The sequence below is a fragment of the Penaeus monodon genome, chromosome 38, assembly GCF_015228065.2.
Source record: "Penaeus monodon isolate SGIC_2016 chromosome 38, NSTDA_Pmon_1, whole genome shotgun sequence".
Classification (NCBI taxonomy): domain Eukaryota; kingdom Metazoa; phylum Arthropoda; class Malacostraca; order Decapoda; family Penaeidae; genus Penaeus; species Penaeus monodon.
Genome location: NC_051423.1, coordinates 280,223 through 297,722, shown reverse-complemented (window position 1 = coordinate 297,722; position 17,500 = coordinate 280,223). Strand labels below are relative to the sequence as shown.

General features: G+C 39.6%; 1 protein-coding gene across 1 annotated transcript in view; it reads left to right on the top strand.

Annotated features, from left to right (window-relative positions):
- LOC119597118 (piezo-type mechanosensitive ion channel component-like) overlaps positions 1–17,500 on the top strand; it is a 173,369-nt gene that overhangs the window by 92,477 nt on the left and 63,392 nt on the right. The window contains 9 exon segments of the mRNA XM_037946601.1: positions 8,273–8,539; positions 9,808–9,936; positions 10,456–10,593; positions 11,156–11,324; positions 11,846–12,027; positions 12,923–13,093; positions 14,030–14,151; positions 15,080–15,252; positions 17,432–17,469. Coding sequence (XP_037802529.1) covers positions 8,273–8,539; positions 9,808–9,936; positions 10,456–10,593; positions 11,156–11,324; positions 11,846–12,027; positions 12,923–13,093; positions 14,030–14,151; positions 15,080–15,252; positions 17,432–17,469 — 1,389 coding nt within the window.

The window sequence follows — 17,500 nt, the reverse complement described above, 5'->3', positions numbered from 1 at the left end:
CTCCTTTCTTCCATTTCCTCTTTCGGTTTCTCTCTTCTCTCTATATTTACACTCTTCTTTATTTGTTTGTATCTTTGCTTTTATTTTCCTTTTTGTTTTATTTTTGTTCTTGTTCTTATTCTACGTGTTCTTCTATTTCTTCTTCCTTTTCTTCTTTATCTCTCCATTTCTTTATTTTTCTTCCTCGAATAATTTCTTACCTTTTCTTTCTGTTTCATCAATTATCTTTTTATTTTCTGTTATTTCTTCTTTGTTATCCTTCCCTTGCTATTTACATTTTCTTCCATTCTTCTTTTCTTCCATTCTTCTTTTCTTCCATTCTTCTTTTCTTCCATTCTTCTTTTCTTTCCTCCTTTCTTTCTAATTCTTGTTTCTCCTTTCTTTCTATATGTTCCTTTCTCTATTTTATTATTTTTCTTTTTTTCATCCTCTTTCGTTCTATTCTTATTACGTTTCCTTCTCTTTATCCATTTTCTTACTTGATCTTTTAAATAAACTCTTTTCTATTCTAAACCGCCCTTTTCCTGGCCTGCCTCGCCCAAATCTGCCCTGTATTGACCTGACCTGTCTTGCCCTGTCCTGGTCTGACCTGCCCTGCCTTGCCCTGCCCTGCCCTGCCCTGCCCTGCCCTGCCCTGTCCTGCCCTGCCCTGCCTTGACCTGCCCTGCCTGCCCTGGTCTGACCTGCCTTGCCCCACCCTGCCTTGACCTGCCCTGATCTAACTCGTCTTGTCTTGCTCTGTCCCCCCGAGCTGTACCTTGCCCTGCCCTGCCCTGCCCTGCCCTATCATGACTGCCTTGGCATATCCTGACCTGTCATGGCCTGCCTGCTGTGACCCATCCTGACGTGTCTTGCCCCATCCTACCCTGATCTGTCCTGCTTTATACCCTGCCTTATTTTGCCTTGCCCTTCCCCTCAAAGTCCTTCCCTTCCTCTCTCTGCCCAACCCAACCCTGTACTGCCCTGCCCTAAGCTTCCCTTCCCTTGCCCTTCTCTTCCCAACCTGCCCTATCCAATCTTGCCTTTCTCTGCCTTGCCCAACCCTGCCCTATCCTATTTTTTTCTCTCCTATTCCTTCCCTTCCTTGCTCTGCCTTTCCCTCTCCTGTCCTGCCTTATCCTGCCCATCCCTGCTCTGCCCTGCCCTTCCATTTTCCCTTCCCTGGCCTGCCCTTCTCTTCCCTTCCCCGCCCTGCCCTTCCCTTCCCTTCCCTTCTCTGCCCTTCCTTCCCTTCCTTCCCTTCCTTCCTGCCCTTCCCTTCCATTCCCCTCCCTTCCCTTCCTTCCTGCCCCGCCCTGACCTGCCCTGCCCCCACAGGCGGCCCTGCTCTCCCCGATGGGCTCGAGCGTGCGCTACCTGATCCGCCGCAGCACCGTCAGGAGCCGGTCCATGAAGTCGGGTCGATCGTCGGCGTCCGAAATCCGCTCCCGACGGGCGTCCCTGAGCCGCTCCCGACGGCGCGGCGGCAGCGGCGTCGGCGTAGGTGCCCTGCACGATTTGCAAGTAGCCTCGCGTTCCTCCCGCCAGCCGTGGCCGCCGCTGCCCATGGCCAGCCTCGGGCACTGCTACATTCGGCCGGCGCTCGTCAACGCCACTGTGAGAGCCGCCCCCCCCCCGAAGTGCCCCGCCCCCCCCCCTCGCCGCCCTTTGACTCTCGCCTTTGTCTGGTTTAATCTCGACGCTTTTTTCTCTCTCTCTCTCTCTCTCTCTTCGTTTCTGTTTCGGTTCTCTAGGTCTGGATCTCTCTCTGCTCTCTCTCTCTCTCTCTCTCTCTCTCTCTCTCTCTCTCTCTCTCTCTCTCTCTCTCTCTCTCGTCTTCATTCTATCTCTCTCTCCTTTCTTTATACCTCCTTTTACTCTCCTCCTTCATTTACTTTAACTCTTGCCTCTTCTTCTTCTTCTCTCTTCTCTTCTTTCTTTGTCTTTCTGATTTACTCTCTTCTCTAATGTCATCTCCCTTTCCCTTCTTCCCCTGTTTCCCTTTCATTCCTTCCTCTCTTTATCCTCTTCTATTTCATCTCTCTGTTTCCCACTGTTTTATCTACTCTTCCATTTTCCTTTCCTTCTCTAGTCTCTCTTTCATCCTCCTCTTCTCCTTACTCTCTCGCTTCTCTTTCCTATTTCCTCTCCCTTCCCTTTCTTATCATTTCTTCTTCTTCCCAACAGCCTCCTTCCGCCTCTTCCCTCGTTTTTATCCTTTTTTTCCTTTTGCTTATCTTTATATATATCAATGTATCTATCTCTCATCTTCGTGTTGCCTAATAGATTATCGTCATTGTGAACTTAGCAATTAGCAGCATTTTTTTTATTATTTTCTTCGCTTAGCTAGAAAATACAGTAGAACGAAGAAAAACAAACAAAAAAAAAACAATACTTTAATACAAAATACAAACAAACAAACAAAAAATAATCATGTTGAAACAATAACAGAAGAAACAGCAATACGTGAATAATTTTCTGATACAGAAAGGTAGATAATTCATTTTAAAATAATACTGTGGATGGTGAGTTTGCATCTATTCACAGTAACGAAGAAAAATATCTTGTATGTATTGTGATATAATAAAGTTATTTTACAATATGTGATTGCTTACTAATCTGAATAAAAATATATATTCACCTCGTATGGAAATTATGTTCACTAAACAGACTCAAAGATATAACAACTTTAGATATACATTTTTGCTTATATTTGATAATGCTCTCCCAGGGAAATATATCAGATATATAATATTAATATCGTGTAACATAAAAAAATATACAAAACTGAATGAATATCAACATAAAAAGGCTCATTTGGGACTCTGCTTTCTATCTCATAAGATTTTTCTTTTTCTCAACACATAACAACCCATCTAAGACTATTAGAAATATATATACATACATACATATATATATATATATATATATATATATATATATATATATATATATATATATATATATATGTATATATATTCCTTTCGATTCATCTTTTCCTCTTTTTCGAAAAAAATCTTTGTCAAATAATTTTCCCCTCCTTTTTTTTCACCTTAATTATTCACTTTCTCTATCTCCTATTTTCCTTCTTTTCTCTCCACCTCTAATTATTCACCTTCTCTATCTCCTATTTTCCTTCCTTTCTCTTCACCTCTAATTATTCATCTTCTCTATCTCCTATCTTCATCTTCCTCCTTCTTCACACGACCCTCCCCCTCCCCCTCCCACCCCACCCCAGGCAGCACACCACAAGAGGCTACAGAACACACCCGAATAAATCTAGAAAAATATAAATGCGTTTATGTTCTGTTTATCGTTTATCGTTTGTTTATCGTCTGTTTGTCTCTCTCTCCTCTTTCTGTGTTCGTCAGCGCTTCCTCTACGTCTAATGCAGTTGTTATCTTACGTGATTTGTGTCAGAGGGAGCCGTCAGCTGTACGTCAGCTATATTTGTCAGCTTGTGTCGAATCTCCTTACGTTTTTTTCGTTTTTGTTTAAGTTGAAACACATTATTTATTCGAATATACCTATGTTGCCAGTTTGTTTATTTATTTATTTTATATGGCTCTGTATTCCTTTCCCTTTACATTGGTTTAGTTTATATATCATATTTATTTATTTGTATTATTTATTTAGATTTATGCTTATTCATTATATTTTATAGTATATATATATATATATATATATATATATATATATTTAGTATTACTTTTCCTTATTAAAAAACATATTCTTGGTGATTTTTTTTTCTTCTTCGTCTGAAATCAAATCGTCTGACGTCCACCTGTAATGCGCCTATTATCTCTGGCTTTAACTTTTCCTCAATAGTTCTCCATCGTACACGGTAGAACGTTTTGTCTTTTACACGTGTAACATCACGACCTCGTGTCCCTCGACAGAACATTTTCCCTCTCCCCCCCCGTGTTCTTTCTCTTCCCCGGGAGAATTTTTCCCCAAGGGGTAATAAAACACCTTTTTTTTTTGCACAAGCTTTTATGTATGCTGTGTTCTTTTCCGATAGAACATTTTTACACATGTTCTATTTTGTGTATTTTTCTTCGTCGATAGAACAGTTTTTTATTTTATTTATTTTTCCTTTCTTCATACGTATTCTACTCTCGTTTCGTCAGAACAATATGTTCAGGTATATATGCATGACGTTGCATGACACCTGATCGTTAGTATGCTCTCTAGTTTGCATGACCATCACCATTAAGCACTCTTTAACTCATCTGTGTCGATTGGAATGATAATATATTGAACTTATTCTTAATGGTAATTTTATTATACGGTTATGATAGAATCACAGACTTAGATTAAGAGCATGATTACGATAAAGAAGTATAGTAATGTGTATTATATTTTTTTATCTTATTTTTATAAAATTATCATGTGACTGTTAGATATGATGTATATGGTCGCTGGTCGATCAAAAGTACTATCAGAAAAAAATATGAATCACTGCGAAGACTAGATAAATTGCACGAATTTAGGTGATAGTGGAGTATTTTTCTCTAGTATGTAAGATAAGATAAGTGATTGTTCTTACGATGGTTAGTTTCTTCAGCCGGATCTCCATAAGTAAACAAAGCAAGACCCCCAAGTTAATCCAGCCTTAGACAAAATTGTAGATTAGATCATATGCTGTAGTTCATGTCCCCCCAATGCGCCCAATAACGCCACCTCCCTCCCTCACCCGCGTCTCGCCACGCCCACCCACCCACCCACGCCAGGAGGGTGTCGTGGGCGTCGTGGGCGTGAGTGCCAGCAAGGAGTCCGACCCGGGCTGGGACACTTCCCTGACCTCCGCCCGGAGTCGTAACGCCTCCATCCGCGACTCGGTGCGCAGTAACAACAACTCACTCAGGAGTAACAACACTTCGGGAGGTCCCAATGGCTCTCTGCCCTCCAAACTCTGCCCACGCCCTTCCCAGGTACTCGTATGCCGCCCAGGTCTCCCTGCTCCTCCTCCTCCTCGCGGCCGCATCCTTCGCTCTGGAGGTCGAGCTTAGAAAGTCCTGACCAGACGTACACTTTGAGTTTCTTTTCCTGATGTCCTTTTAGTGTTGACGAGTATGTTTTCCTCTCCTCCTCCATACTTTTCCTCCGTAGCAGTACCAGTAGGAAAATTTAGTGATACTTTTTTTCAATCTTATTTTTATTACACCCTCCTCCACCCTTCCTTCGTAGATTCACGCAGCACTTTCCAAAGACGATTTCTTTATCCACGCATGATATAAAACTCCTTCTAAGCCACAACCTTGCTGCACCATAAGGATAAGTTCCCTCTCCACGTCTCAGACACTATCGTGAGGCACTGTTTTGGCCCTTCTCTCTACTAGAACAAAGGTATCTAGATTCCTTGATGTCTTGAAACGAGATATCTAGGTTATATATGTAGAATAATTGTTTCGTCTCCACTAGCTGTATGACACTCAATTTGATTATATGAATATATTATTTTGAGGACAACTTTAGTGATAAAACTACTAACCAGATCATACTACTACCTTTTTATTGGTTAACATATAAACTATATCCAAATTATGTAGAGATAAATGTACAGGGAATGACGTGATTATAATCTTGACGTCAACAATAAAGTTAACACAATCCGATGTATTAAAATTCATTTATCTTTTGTAATAATCTTTTCATTTATTTACAACCTAAATAGTTAAATTTGAATAGAGAATTTGTGTATCGTTTCTCGAATGTACATTTTGAAAATATTAATTGAATTTCTGCTGCGCATCTGATGATATTTTACTATGATATCATTATTTTGATAGGGAGGCAGCGTATGTTGTTAAATCTACTGTGAAAAGAGCTAATTATTGATTTTATTATTACATATTAAATAATCAGATGATTTGTTGACATACACATGCATGCGCGCTCACACTCAAACCCACATACCCACACACACACACACACACACACAGACACACACACACACACACACACACACACACACACACACACACACACACACACACACACACACACACACACACACACACACACACACACACACACACACACACACACACACACACACACACACACACACACACACACACACACACACACACACACACACACACACACAAACCTACACCCAGACCGTCCCTCGACCCCTCACGCTAATTATATTTCCAGGTAATTAACGAAACAACAATTAGCAATTATCTTATTGGCTTCAACACGTGCTCTGTATTTACAATTCTGTTTACATAAGCAGTGGGTGTGTCGTTGGAACTGACGTGTTATTGTGAGTGGTATCGCTTTCCTTATTATTATTATTGTTATCTTTATCATTATCATTATCATTGTTAGTATTATCATCCTTATTATTATAATAATTATTGTTATTATAGTTGTTGTTATTATTATTATTATTATTATTATTATTATTATTATTATTATTATCATTAGCATCAGCAATATTATTATTATTATTATTATTATCATCATTATTATTATCATCATTAGAATAGAGAAATAGTAGTAGAGTAGTCATCATTATCATTATCATTATTATCATTATTGTTGTTATTATTATTATCATCATCATTATCCTCATCATTACAATTATTCTCATTATTGTTGTTGTTGTTCTTATCGTTATCATCTTGATATTATTTTGTTTTATTATATTAATTTTCATCATTATTTCGATTTTTATATTATTATTATAATTATCATCATTTTTATTGATAATGTTGTTACTATTATCATTATTATAATCATCGTCATTATCATCATCACATTTTTATTATCATTATTATTATTATTATCATTATCATTATTGTTAAAATTATTATTACTGTATTATTATTATCATTATTGTCATCATCATTATCGTTGTAATTATTATCATCATCATCATTATTATCATGTTAGTATCATTACCATTATGGTTATGGTCATCACTGTTTCTGTAAATAGTAATAATTATCATAATTCTATTACTATTTTTATTTATTAGAGAGCAACAGCAATATTAGTAATAATTGTCATGATGTTTGTTGATATCAATATTATTAAATAGTATTACAATTATCCTTTTCATCATTATTATCTTTCTCGTTATCTTTATCAGCACAGTTATCGTATTTACTATATCATTTTTATTTTAATCATATTTCTCTTCTATCTTTCTCTCTCTTTTTTTTTCGTTCGTTTTTACGCATTTTCCTTTTTTTTTTCTTTTTTTTTTTCTTTTTTTTTACACTCAAATTGCGCGTTTTTGGAGCGGTTATTTGAAAGCGACTGAGCAACCTCGGTTTTTGAATTTGACGTTTGAGTGAATTTGACTTTTGAATTTGACTTTGAATTTGACTTTTGAATTTGACTTTTGAATTTGACTTTGAATTTGACTTTTGAATTTGACTTTTGAATTTGACTTTTGAATTTGACTTTTGAATTTGACGTTTGAGTGAATTTGACTTTTGAATTTGACTTTTGAATTTGACTTTTGAATTTGACTTTGAATTTGACTTTTGAATTTGACTTTTGAATTTGACGTTTGAGTGAATTTGACTTTTGAGTGAATTTGACTTTTGAATTTGACTTTTGAATTTGACTTTTGAATTTGACTTTTTGAGTGAATTTGACTTTTGAATTTTACTTTTGAATTTGACTTTTGAATTTGACTTTTGAATTTGACTTTGAATTTGACTTTTGAATTTGACGTTTGAGTGAATTTGACTTTTGAATTTTACTTTGAATTTGACTTTTGAATTTGACTTTGAATTTGACTTTTGAATTTGACTTTTGAGTGAATTTGACTTTGAATTTGACTTTTGAATTTGACGTTTGAGTGAATTTGACTTTTGAATTTGACTTTTGAATTTGACTTTTGAATTTGACTTTGAATTTGACTTTTGAATTTGACTTTGAATTTGACTTTTGAATTTGACTTTGAATTTGACTTTTGAATTTGACTTTGAATTTGACTTTGAATTTGACTTTGAATTTGACTTTTGAATTTGACTTTGAATTTGACTTTTGAATTTGACTTTTGAGTGAATTTGACTTTTGAATTTTACTTTTGAATTTGACTTTTGAATTTGACTTTTGAATTTGACTTTTGAATTTGACGTTTGAATTTGACTTTGAATTTGACTTTTGAATTTGACACTTAAATCTGACTTTGTTCTATTGAGATGCGATTTTCAATATATTTTTATGTTATTTGTTCCTCTTCCCTCTGTTATTGGCAATTCTTTTATTCCATTTTCATTCGCTTTTGCCCAGATGTCTTTATTTTCTACATCGTCTTCTACAGGAGAAGGCAGATAAAGTGGACTACCTCGTCCCTTACACTCCACACCACGACGGAGGCGCTGTAGGTGGAGTTACAGACGACCTTGGTAGTGGAGGAGGTGGAGGAAGAGATGGAAGAGACAGAGAAGGAGGAGGAGGAGGACCAGGAGGAGGAGAAGGAGGAGGAGGCGAGGAAGAAAACTCTCTCCAGAGGCTGATCGCGCCCCTCGTCAGCGTGTTCCAGCTGGTGATCAGGTCCTCGTACATCGCCACGAACATCGTCATGATGGTGAGGGCTGTTGAGGGGTCAGGTTCGCAGGGAAACGGGAGGCTGGGAAACGGGAGGCTGGGAAACGGGAGGCTGGGAAACGGGAGGCTGGGAAACGGGAGGCTGGGAAACGGGAGGCTGGGAAACGGGAGGCTGGGAAACGGGAGGCTGGGAAAGGGAGGCTGGGAAAGGGAGGCTGGGAAAGGGAGGCTGGGAAAGGGAGGCTGGGAAAGGGAGGCTGGGAAAGGGAGGCTGGGAAAGGGGGCTGGAAACGGGAGCAGGGAAACGGGGGGCTGGGAAAGGAGGCAGGAAACGGAGGCGGGAAACGGGAGGAGGCAGGGAAACGGGGCAGGCAGGAGGCGGAAACGGGGGGCTGGGAAACGGGGGCTGGGAAACGGGAGGCTGGGAAACGGGGGGCTGGGAAACGGGAGGCTGGGAACGGGAGGCTGGGAAAGGGAGGCTGGGAAAGGGAGGCTGGGAAAGGGAGGCTGGGAAAGGGAGGCGGGAAACGGGAGGCTGGGAAACGGGGAGGCTGGGAAACGGGACTGGGCTGGGGGAAAACGGGAGGCTGGGAAACGGGAGGCAGGGAAACGGGAGGCGGGGAAACGGGAGGCTGGGAAACGGGGGGCTGGGAAGCGGGAGGCTGGGAAACGGGGGGCAGGGAAACGGGAGGCGGGGAAACGGGAGGCAGGGAAACGGGAGGCTGGGAAACGGGAGGCTGGGAAACGGGAGGCTGGGAAACGGGGGGCTGGGAAACGGGAGGCTGGGAAACGGGATTAGATTAGTGGGGTTTCGGGGTTTGAAGATTTTTGAAGATTAAAGTTTTGGATTTAAAGGTTTTTGTTTAAAGATTTAAAGATATAGAGAAATAAAAAATTAAAAAATTTAAATATTTAAAGATTTAAAGATTATAGATAAAGAAAGGAAGATTTAAAGATTGAAAATAAAGAAATAAAAGTGTAAAGATTTAAAGATTTAAAGATTAAGAATAAAGAAATAAAGATTTAAAGATTTGGATTTAGGATAGGATTTTAAATAATTTGAAATTAATTAGTTGAAATGGCTATTATGTGGATATTCAAATTGGCGTAAGATAATGTAGTTAAAGTGTTAAATGTAAGATTCAAACTTAGGTTATTATAAGGTACATGATACATACGCCTCAGAAAACAGATATTATGATAATGATCATACTAGATATAAATGTTACAAAGATACCACCAAATAACGTTATAAGTAATAAGATAAAAACACCTTTATACACACTGCTATTCCTGTTATTTCAAAAGGCCTGGAGCATCACGTACCACAGCTGGCTAACCTTCGTGCTCCTGCTGTGGGCGTGTGTGCTGTGGATGATTCCCAACCAACGAGCTGCAATGCTGAGGTGCTCGCCCTTCCTCGTCGTTTATGCTGAGGTACACGATGTCTACGCCACAGAAAATAGCTTTTTGGAAGGGTCTGACAATGATGATACTAGACATGACTGTTATATGGTTTTGATTTCCGTATTTGCGTCATCATCGTCGTCTTCTTCAGGATAGTGGTCTTTCTCAATACCCGTTTGAGAGGGAAAGTAACTGATATATGACCTACTTACTGGCTTATGAACACACACATACCACACACACACACACACACACACACACACACACATAAATATATATGTGTGCGTGTGTGTGTGTCTATGTATATGCACACATACATATATGTATGCATATATACAGTATATATCAGTTCTTTAATTTCAAGGCCAGTTTTGTTGGTAGGGTGTATGTTTTCTGGATATTTTGCATCCTGAGTATCGTATTTCTCAACGCCTTAAGAAATACTCATTAATCACCTCTGATCTAATCATGACAGCATTTCTCCGAGTTCGGCTCATCCACACTTTTATCACGACTCACGTCTAACCCGCAATTATCGCTTCTTTGCAGCTGCTGTTGCTCCTGCAGTACATCTATTGCATGGACCTCACTGACTCTGAGCTTCCGAGCGAGATGGAAACCGTGAACCTCAGCCAGATTGGACTCGTCAAGGTTCCGTACCTGGCTTGCAAACCTCTCCTGGTCAAGGTAAGGCTGGGCTTTGTAGACGCTTATCTGTCTATCGATCTATCTCTCTGTCTACCTACATATCTACCTGCGTATCTATTTACTTGCCTACCTATATGCGTGAGGGCCTATCTACTTTTCTACCTACCCAGCTATATAACCACACACACACACACACACACACACACACACACACAAAACACACCACACAACACACACACACAACACACCACACCACACACACACACACACACACACACACACACACACACACACACACACACACACAACACACCACACACACACACACACACACACACACACACACACACACACACACACACCACACACACACACACACACACACCACACACATATATATATATATATATATATATACATATATGTATATATATATATATATATATATATATATATATATATATATATATATATATATATATATATATATATGTAAACCCCCTTTTAACCCCAAATCCTCCACATTTTAGCCCAGACACAAACACCCAAAAATACAAAAACGAACCACATATTCCTCTCCAAAAAACGCACTCCGTTTCAGGTCCTGTACACATGCATGTTCTGGATCACCCTTCGCCAATACGTCCAGGAAGTGATCGAGTCTACCAAGCGAGAGATGTCGACAGCCGCGGCGCTTCAGCCTTTCACGGTGGCCGTCAGTACCACCAACACTGGCCAGCCGGTTACTACGCTCATTACGTCATCACAAGGTAAGTGTGGTGCGTGTGGTGTGCTTCGTTGGTATTCGTGTGGTTAGTGTGTGAGTGTGTGTAAGTGTTAGATGTTTTTTTTTCGTTGTTGTTTTTTTTTTTTTACTTTAGATATTTTCGTCTGACGTTTGTTTCCTGTGTGACGTAAACAGGGAGAGAAAATGATAAATGGTGTGGCAGTGAGGATAACAATAGTAATGATAATTTTGATATATAAAGTTGATAATGATAATGATAATAATAATGATAAGAATTAAAATCCTGAAGTTGAGGTGATAACGACGATGATACTAGTGATGATAATAAGAATTTTCAGCAATAATAACACTCATGATTAGATTGATCATGATAATGACAATAATGACAAGAAAATCACATTCACCGTAACAACCACCACCGACAACAACAATGAAAAAATAAAAAAAATGACAATGATAATAACAACAACGATCCCCGTTCCTCCCTTTCTCCCAAAACCCCGCCCCCCGCCCCCGACGCCGTTGCCATGACAACCTCCCCAGACGAGCCGACAACCTCCCCCGTGATGGAGCGCCTCGGCCAGTGGCTCCGGGGCCTCCTGGTCAAGTTTTGGATCTGGGTCGTGGCCATCATGCTCTTCGTCTTCGGCATCCAGGGATCGCAGGTCGTCATCTTCAGGATCATGTATATGGTGCTGTTCCTCATTTTCACCATCACTTTCCAGGTGAGTGAGAGGAGAGGGAGAGAGGGAGAAGGGAGAGGGAGAGGGAGAGGGGAGAGAGAGGGAGAGGAGAGAGGGGAGAGAGGAGAGGGAGAGGGGAGAGAGATGTAGAAGGGAGAGAGAGAGAGGCAAAGGGGAGAGACAGAGGGATAGGGAGAAGCAGAGGAGAGAGAGAGAGAGAGAGAGAGAGAGAGAGAGAGGGAGAGGAGAGAGAAAGAGAGAGAAAAGAGAGAGAGGTAGAGGAGGTTGAGGATTGGGAGGCATTGATTTTTTTGTTTTGTTTTTGTCCATTTTTTTATTATTTTTTTTTATGGAAGGGAAGATTTTTTTTTATCATATATTTTTCTGTTTGTTTATTTATTTATATAGCTAGTAATTTCCGGGTAGCGTGAAGGTATATTGTATATACAAAACCCATTTACCTCCATATACTAAAATATTCTATTGTTCTATGCTTTTTCTTTACATTAAAAAAATATCACCTCAAATCACATCATTAATATTGCACTCCAGAAAAAAGTTAGAATAAAGAAAAAAAAAACAATCAATAAATCTGCCCGAAGAAAAATATAGATATTAATAATAATAATAATAATAATAATAATAATAATAATAATAATAATAATATTAATGATAATAATAATGATAATGATAATGATAATAATGATAATAATAATAAGAAAAATAATGATAGTAATAATAATGATGATGATGATAATAATAATAATAATACAAATAATGGTAATTATAAAATAATAATAATAATAATATAGATAATAATGATAATAAAAACAAAAACACGAACCGCTCCACTACCCAAAAAACACCTACAACCCAATACGAAATACAACCACTGCAACATTTATTGCAACCTTTTTTTTCCCCTCCCTTCTTGCAGCTCTCGTACTCAGCCTGGCGGAACTTCCTCTACGGTTTTTGGCTGACGGTGATCATATACCAAATGTTCGTACTGGTGCTCACCTACACCTACCAGTTCGACAACTTCCCGACGTACTGGGAGAACTACACCGGGATTCCGAAACAGCTGCAGAATGATATGGGGTTGGAGGTAAGGTGGGGCAGGGAGGGAGGGAGGAGGGGGAGAGGATGGGAGGAGGGGAGGGGAGGAGGAGGAGGAGAGGGATGGAGGGAGGGAAGGGAGGGGAGGGGAGGAGGGGAGGGAGAGGGAAGGGAGGGAGGGGAAGGGATGGAGGAGGGAGAGGAGGAGGGTGGAGGAGGGAGGGAGGAGGATGGAGGGTGGGGGAGAGGGATGGAGGGAGGGAGGGAAGGGAAGGGGAGGGAGGAGGGAGAGGGATGGAGGGAGGAGGAGGGTGGGAGGGAAGGGAAGGGGAGGGAAGAGGAAGGGAGGAGGGTGGGAGAAAGGGAGGGAGCTGGGTAGGTAGGTAAATAGATTGACTGATTAATTGGTTGACTAATTGATTGATAGATAGACAAATAGATACATAGATAGACAGACAGAAAGAAAGGCAGACAGACAGACAGACAGATAGACAGACAGACAAACAGACAGACGGCAGACAGACAGACAGAGAGAGAATGATAGATTTATACACATAAACGGAGATAGGGAGGGATAGACAGAAAGATAGATAGATAGATAGATAGATAGATAGATAGATAGATAGAGAGAGAGAGAGAGAGAGAGAGAGAGAAGAGAGAGAGAGAGAGAGAGAGAGAGAGAGAGAGAGAGAGAGAGAAAGACAAGGAGAGAGAGACAGAATAAAACAAACAAACAATCAAACCTATAGAACAGACATAATGCCATAAGCAACTCGATCCATCCACTAAAACCAAAAAAAAGTAAATACAAGAATCCCCCCCCCCCCCAAAAAAAAAAAAAAAAAAAAAAAAAAAAAAAAAAAAAAAAAAAAAAAAAAAAAATATATATATATATATATATATATATATATATATATATATATATATATATATATATATATATATATGTATAATAATCTCCTTTTTACCTCCTTCCTCCCCTCAGGTCTACGACACGGGGCGGCTGTTCATCAAACTCATGACGCCCACTTTCTTTGTCATCGTCACCATCATCCAAGTGCATTATTTCCACAAAGATTTCCTCGCCCTCTCGGACATTGAGAAGATGTAAGTTTTTTTATATATTTTTTGAAATATATTATTAGATCTGTTTGATATCTTTTTTTTTTTTTTTTTTAAGATTAAGCGGATGTTTCTTCTCTCTTTTTTGTAGATGAATGAAGTTTTAGGATTATATATATATATATATATATATATATATATATATATATATATATATATATATATATATTATATATTTTTTTTTTTTTTTTTTTTTTTTTTTCTCTCTCTCTCTCTCTCTCTCTCTCTCTCTCTCTCTCTCTCACTTTCCTCCCTCTCTCTCTCTCTCTCTCTCTCTCTCTCTCTCTCTCTCTCTCTCTCTCTCTCTCTCTCTCTCACTCTCTCTCTCTCTCTCCGAATGATATTGACTACAGGCACTGTATGCATAATATAAAAAAATATATCAAACCTAAGAAAATATATTACATACTTCAAGTCAAAGAAAACGGAATAAAACTAATCACAAATACCTAGTCACCCAGTCCTTTCCCTAATCACGAACAACCAACTAAAATCACCTAATCATTTACTCCTTTCTCCCTAATAACAAAATAAACCTACCAAGATACCAATCACTCCTTTCTACCCAGTCAGAAAACATTCCTACCAAGGATACCAACCACCTAATCCTTCTTCCCAACGATGGCTACCAACCATCCAATCCTTCCTACCAAACGCTGGCTATCAACCACCCAATCCTTCCTACCAAACGCTGGCTACCAACCACCTAATCCTTCCTACCAAACGATGGCTACCAACCACCCAATCCTTCCTACCAAACGATGGCTACCAACCACCCAACCCTTTCTCCCTAACCACGAAACACCCCCACTAAAATCACCTTAGAGCAAAATCCTTGGTAGCTTGCCAATCATTACCAATCAACCACTCCTTTCTAACGGTAACCACGCCCACTGGAAACGCCCCTTTCCAGCCCCGACCAGCCAGCGCCGAAGGACACGAGGAAGACCGATGTCAAAGTTTCAGTGCCCAGTCGACCCAACCTCCTCGAGTCCTGCACGCTGGACGATGTCAAAGGTAAAGAAAGCAAAAGGACAGGTGGGTGGATTGGTTGGTGGATGGATAGGTGGAGAAGTGGAGAGGCAGGTAGGTGGAGAGGTAGGTAGGTGGGTGGATTGGTTGGTGGATGGATAGGTGGAGAAGTGGAGAGGCAGGTAGGTGGAGAGGTAGAGAGGTGGATGGAGAAGTAGAGGGAGGGAAAGGAGGGTAGGCGGAGAGATAGGTAGGTGGAGAGGTAGAGGGAGGGAAAGGGGAATAGGTGGAGAGGGAGGTAGGTGGATGGTTGGTGGATAGAAGGTGGAGAAGTGGAGAGGCAGGTTGGCAGAGAGGTAGGGTAGGAGGATGGAGAGGTAGAGAGAGGGAAAGGTGGGTAGGCGGAGAGGTGGAGAGGGAGGTAAGTGGATGGATTGGTGGAGAGGTGGATAGTTGGGTGGGTGGAGAGGTGGATAGTTGGGTGGGTGGAGTGGAGAGGTAGAGAGGGAAAGGGTGGATAGGTGAATAGAGGGAGGTAGATAGAGAGGTGGACGATGTCAAAGGTAAAACATGGATGAAAATCGAAGGATTGGTTGATGGATGGATAGCTGGAGAGGTGGAGAAGAAGATAAGTAGAGAGGTGGATGATGTAAAAGATAAAGAATGCAAAAGAATAGATGGATGAACGGATGGGTAGGTAGATAGGTGGATAGAGAAGTAGAGAAGTAGAAGGATGGATGGATGAGTGGGTGGGTGGGTGGATGGATGGGTGGATGGAAGGGTGGTTAAGTGGATGGATGAGTGGGTGGGTGGGTGGATGGATGGGTGGATGGAAGTGGTGGTTAAGTGGATGGATGGGTCGGTAGATGGATAGATAGAATTGTAGTAAGGTAGACGAATGGATGGATAGACAAATGGATAGATGAATAGACAGATAAATAGACTGGGAAGTAGATAAATATTCATGTTGATATATTGATAAAAGTTGATGAAAAAAAAAATCCTACTAAACATTTATATGAAAAAAGAAAATGGAGAAAAAAATAAAGGCAATTTTTTATGTATGTTTGTGGATAATTATGGTTTATTGTGGTCTGTTATGATTTATTGAGAGTTTTCAAGATTAAAACTTAAAACTTCATCGATTCCTTACTAAGCAAAATCCAACGAACAGAAATAGAGATAAAAAAAAAAACAAATTCATCAATTAAAAGAAAGAAAGAAAGAAAGAAAGAAAAAACACTAACAACCGTACCCTTTAAAAATTAATCTAACAAATTAAATGTAACAAAATCTAAAAATAAAACAGATATACAAATATCTATGAAATCAAGTCATAATATAAACATAATAACACGGTATTTGTTATTATCTAGTTTTCACTTTTATCTCCCTCTCCTTCTCTCTTTTTTTTTTTTTTTTTTTTTTTTTTTTGCTGCCAGAAGGTGATCATAATTATTATCATCTTTGTCTGTTCCTCTCTTTTATTCCCCTCCTTCTCTTCTCTCCTCTTTCGGCTTTCAGAAAGTGTAATTGCTGTTATCATTACCTATTATTTCTATCATTATCCTTTTTTTTTATCCTTATCTACACCTCTCCTTTATCCCCACCTCTCTCTTCCCTCCTCTTTCAACTTTGGCAGAAAAAAATCATCATTGTTTTCATCACTTATCTATGCCCTTAATTTATCCGCCTCTCTCAGCCCTGCTCGAATACTACGGCCAGAAAGTGATCATAATTATTATCTCTCTCTTTCCTCCTTTTTCATCTCTGGCAGAAAGTGATCTATTATACTCTCTCTTCCTCCTTTTCATTTGGCAGAAATATAAATCATCATTGATTCCTCTCTTTTACCCCCATCTCTCTCTTCCCTCCTTTTCAGCTCTGGTAGAAAGTGATCATAATTATCATTATCATTCTCTATTCTCCTCTCTCTCTCCTCCTTTATTCTATCTATCATTATTATCTTACCCATCTCTTCTTTCCTCGTAGATCATAATTATTATCATCATTACCTATTCCCCTCCTTTATCCCTATCTCTTTATTCCCTCCTTTTTCAGCTCTGGTAGAAAGTGATCATAATGCATTACCCATCATATCCCATCTCTTCTGCTTCCTCTCCACATCATGAAGTTATCTTATCATCCTCATTATCTTTCCTCTCTATATTATATCATCTTTCTTTTCCCTGCTATTTATAGCTCTTGGTCGATTCTATTGTGCCTGCTTGGTCAGAACTTAGCTATGCATGGAAAGTCTTGGCTGGCATTCCTGGGGACACATTCAGATGAGATGATCGTTGGCTGCTGTTGATGCTTGCTTGCTATGATGTAAGTAGTTTGAGGGAGTTTTTATTATGAG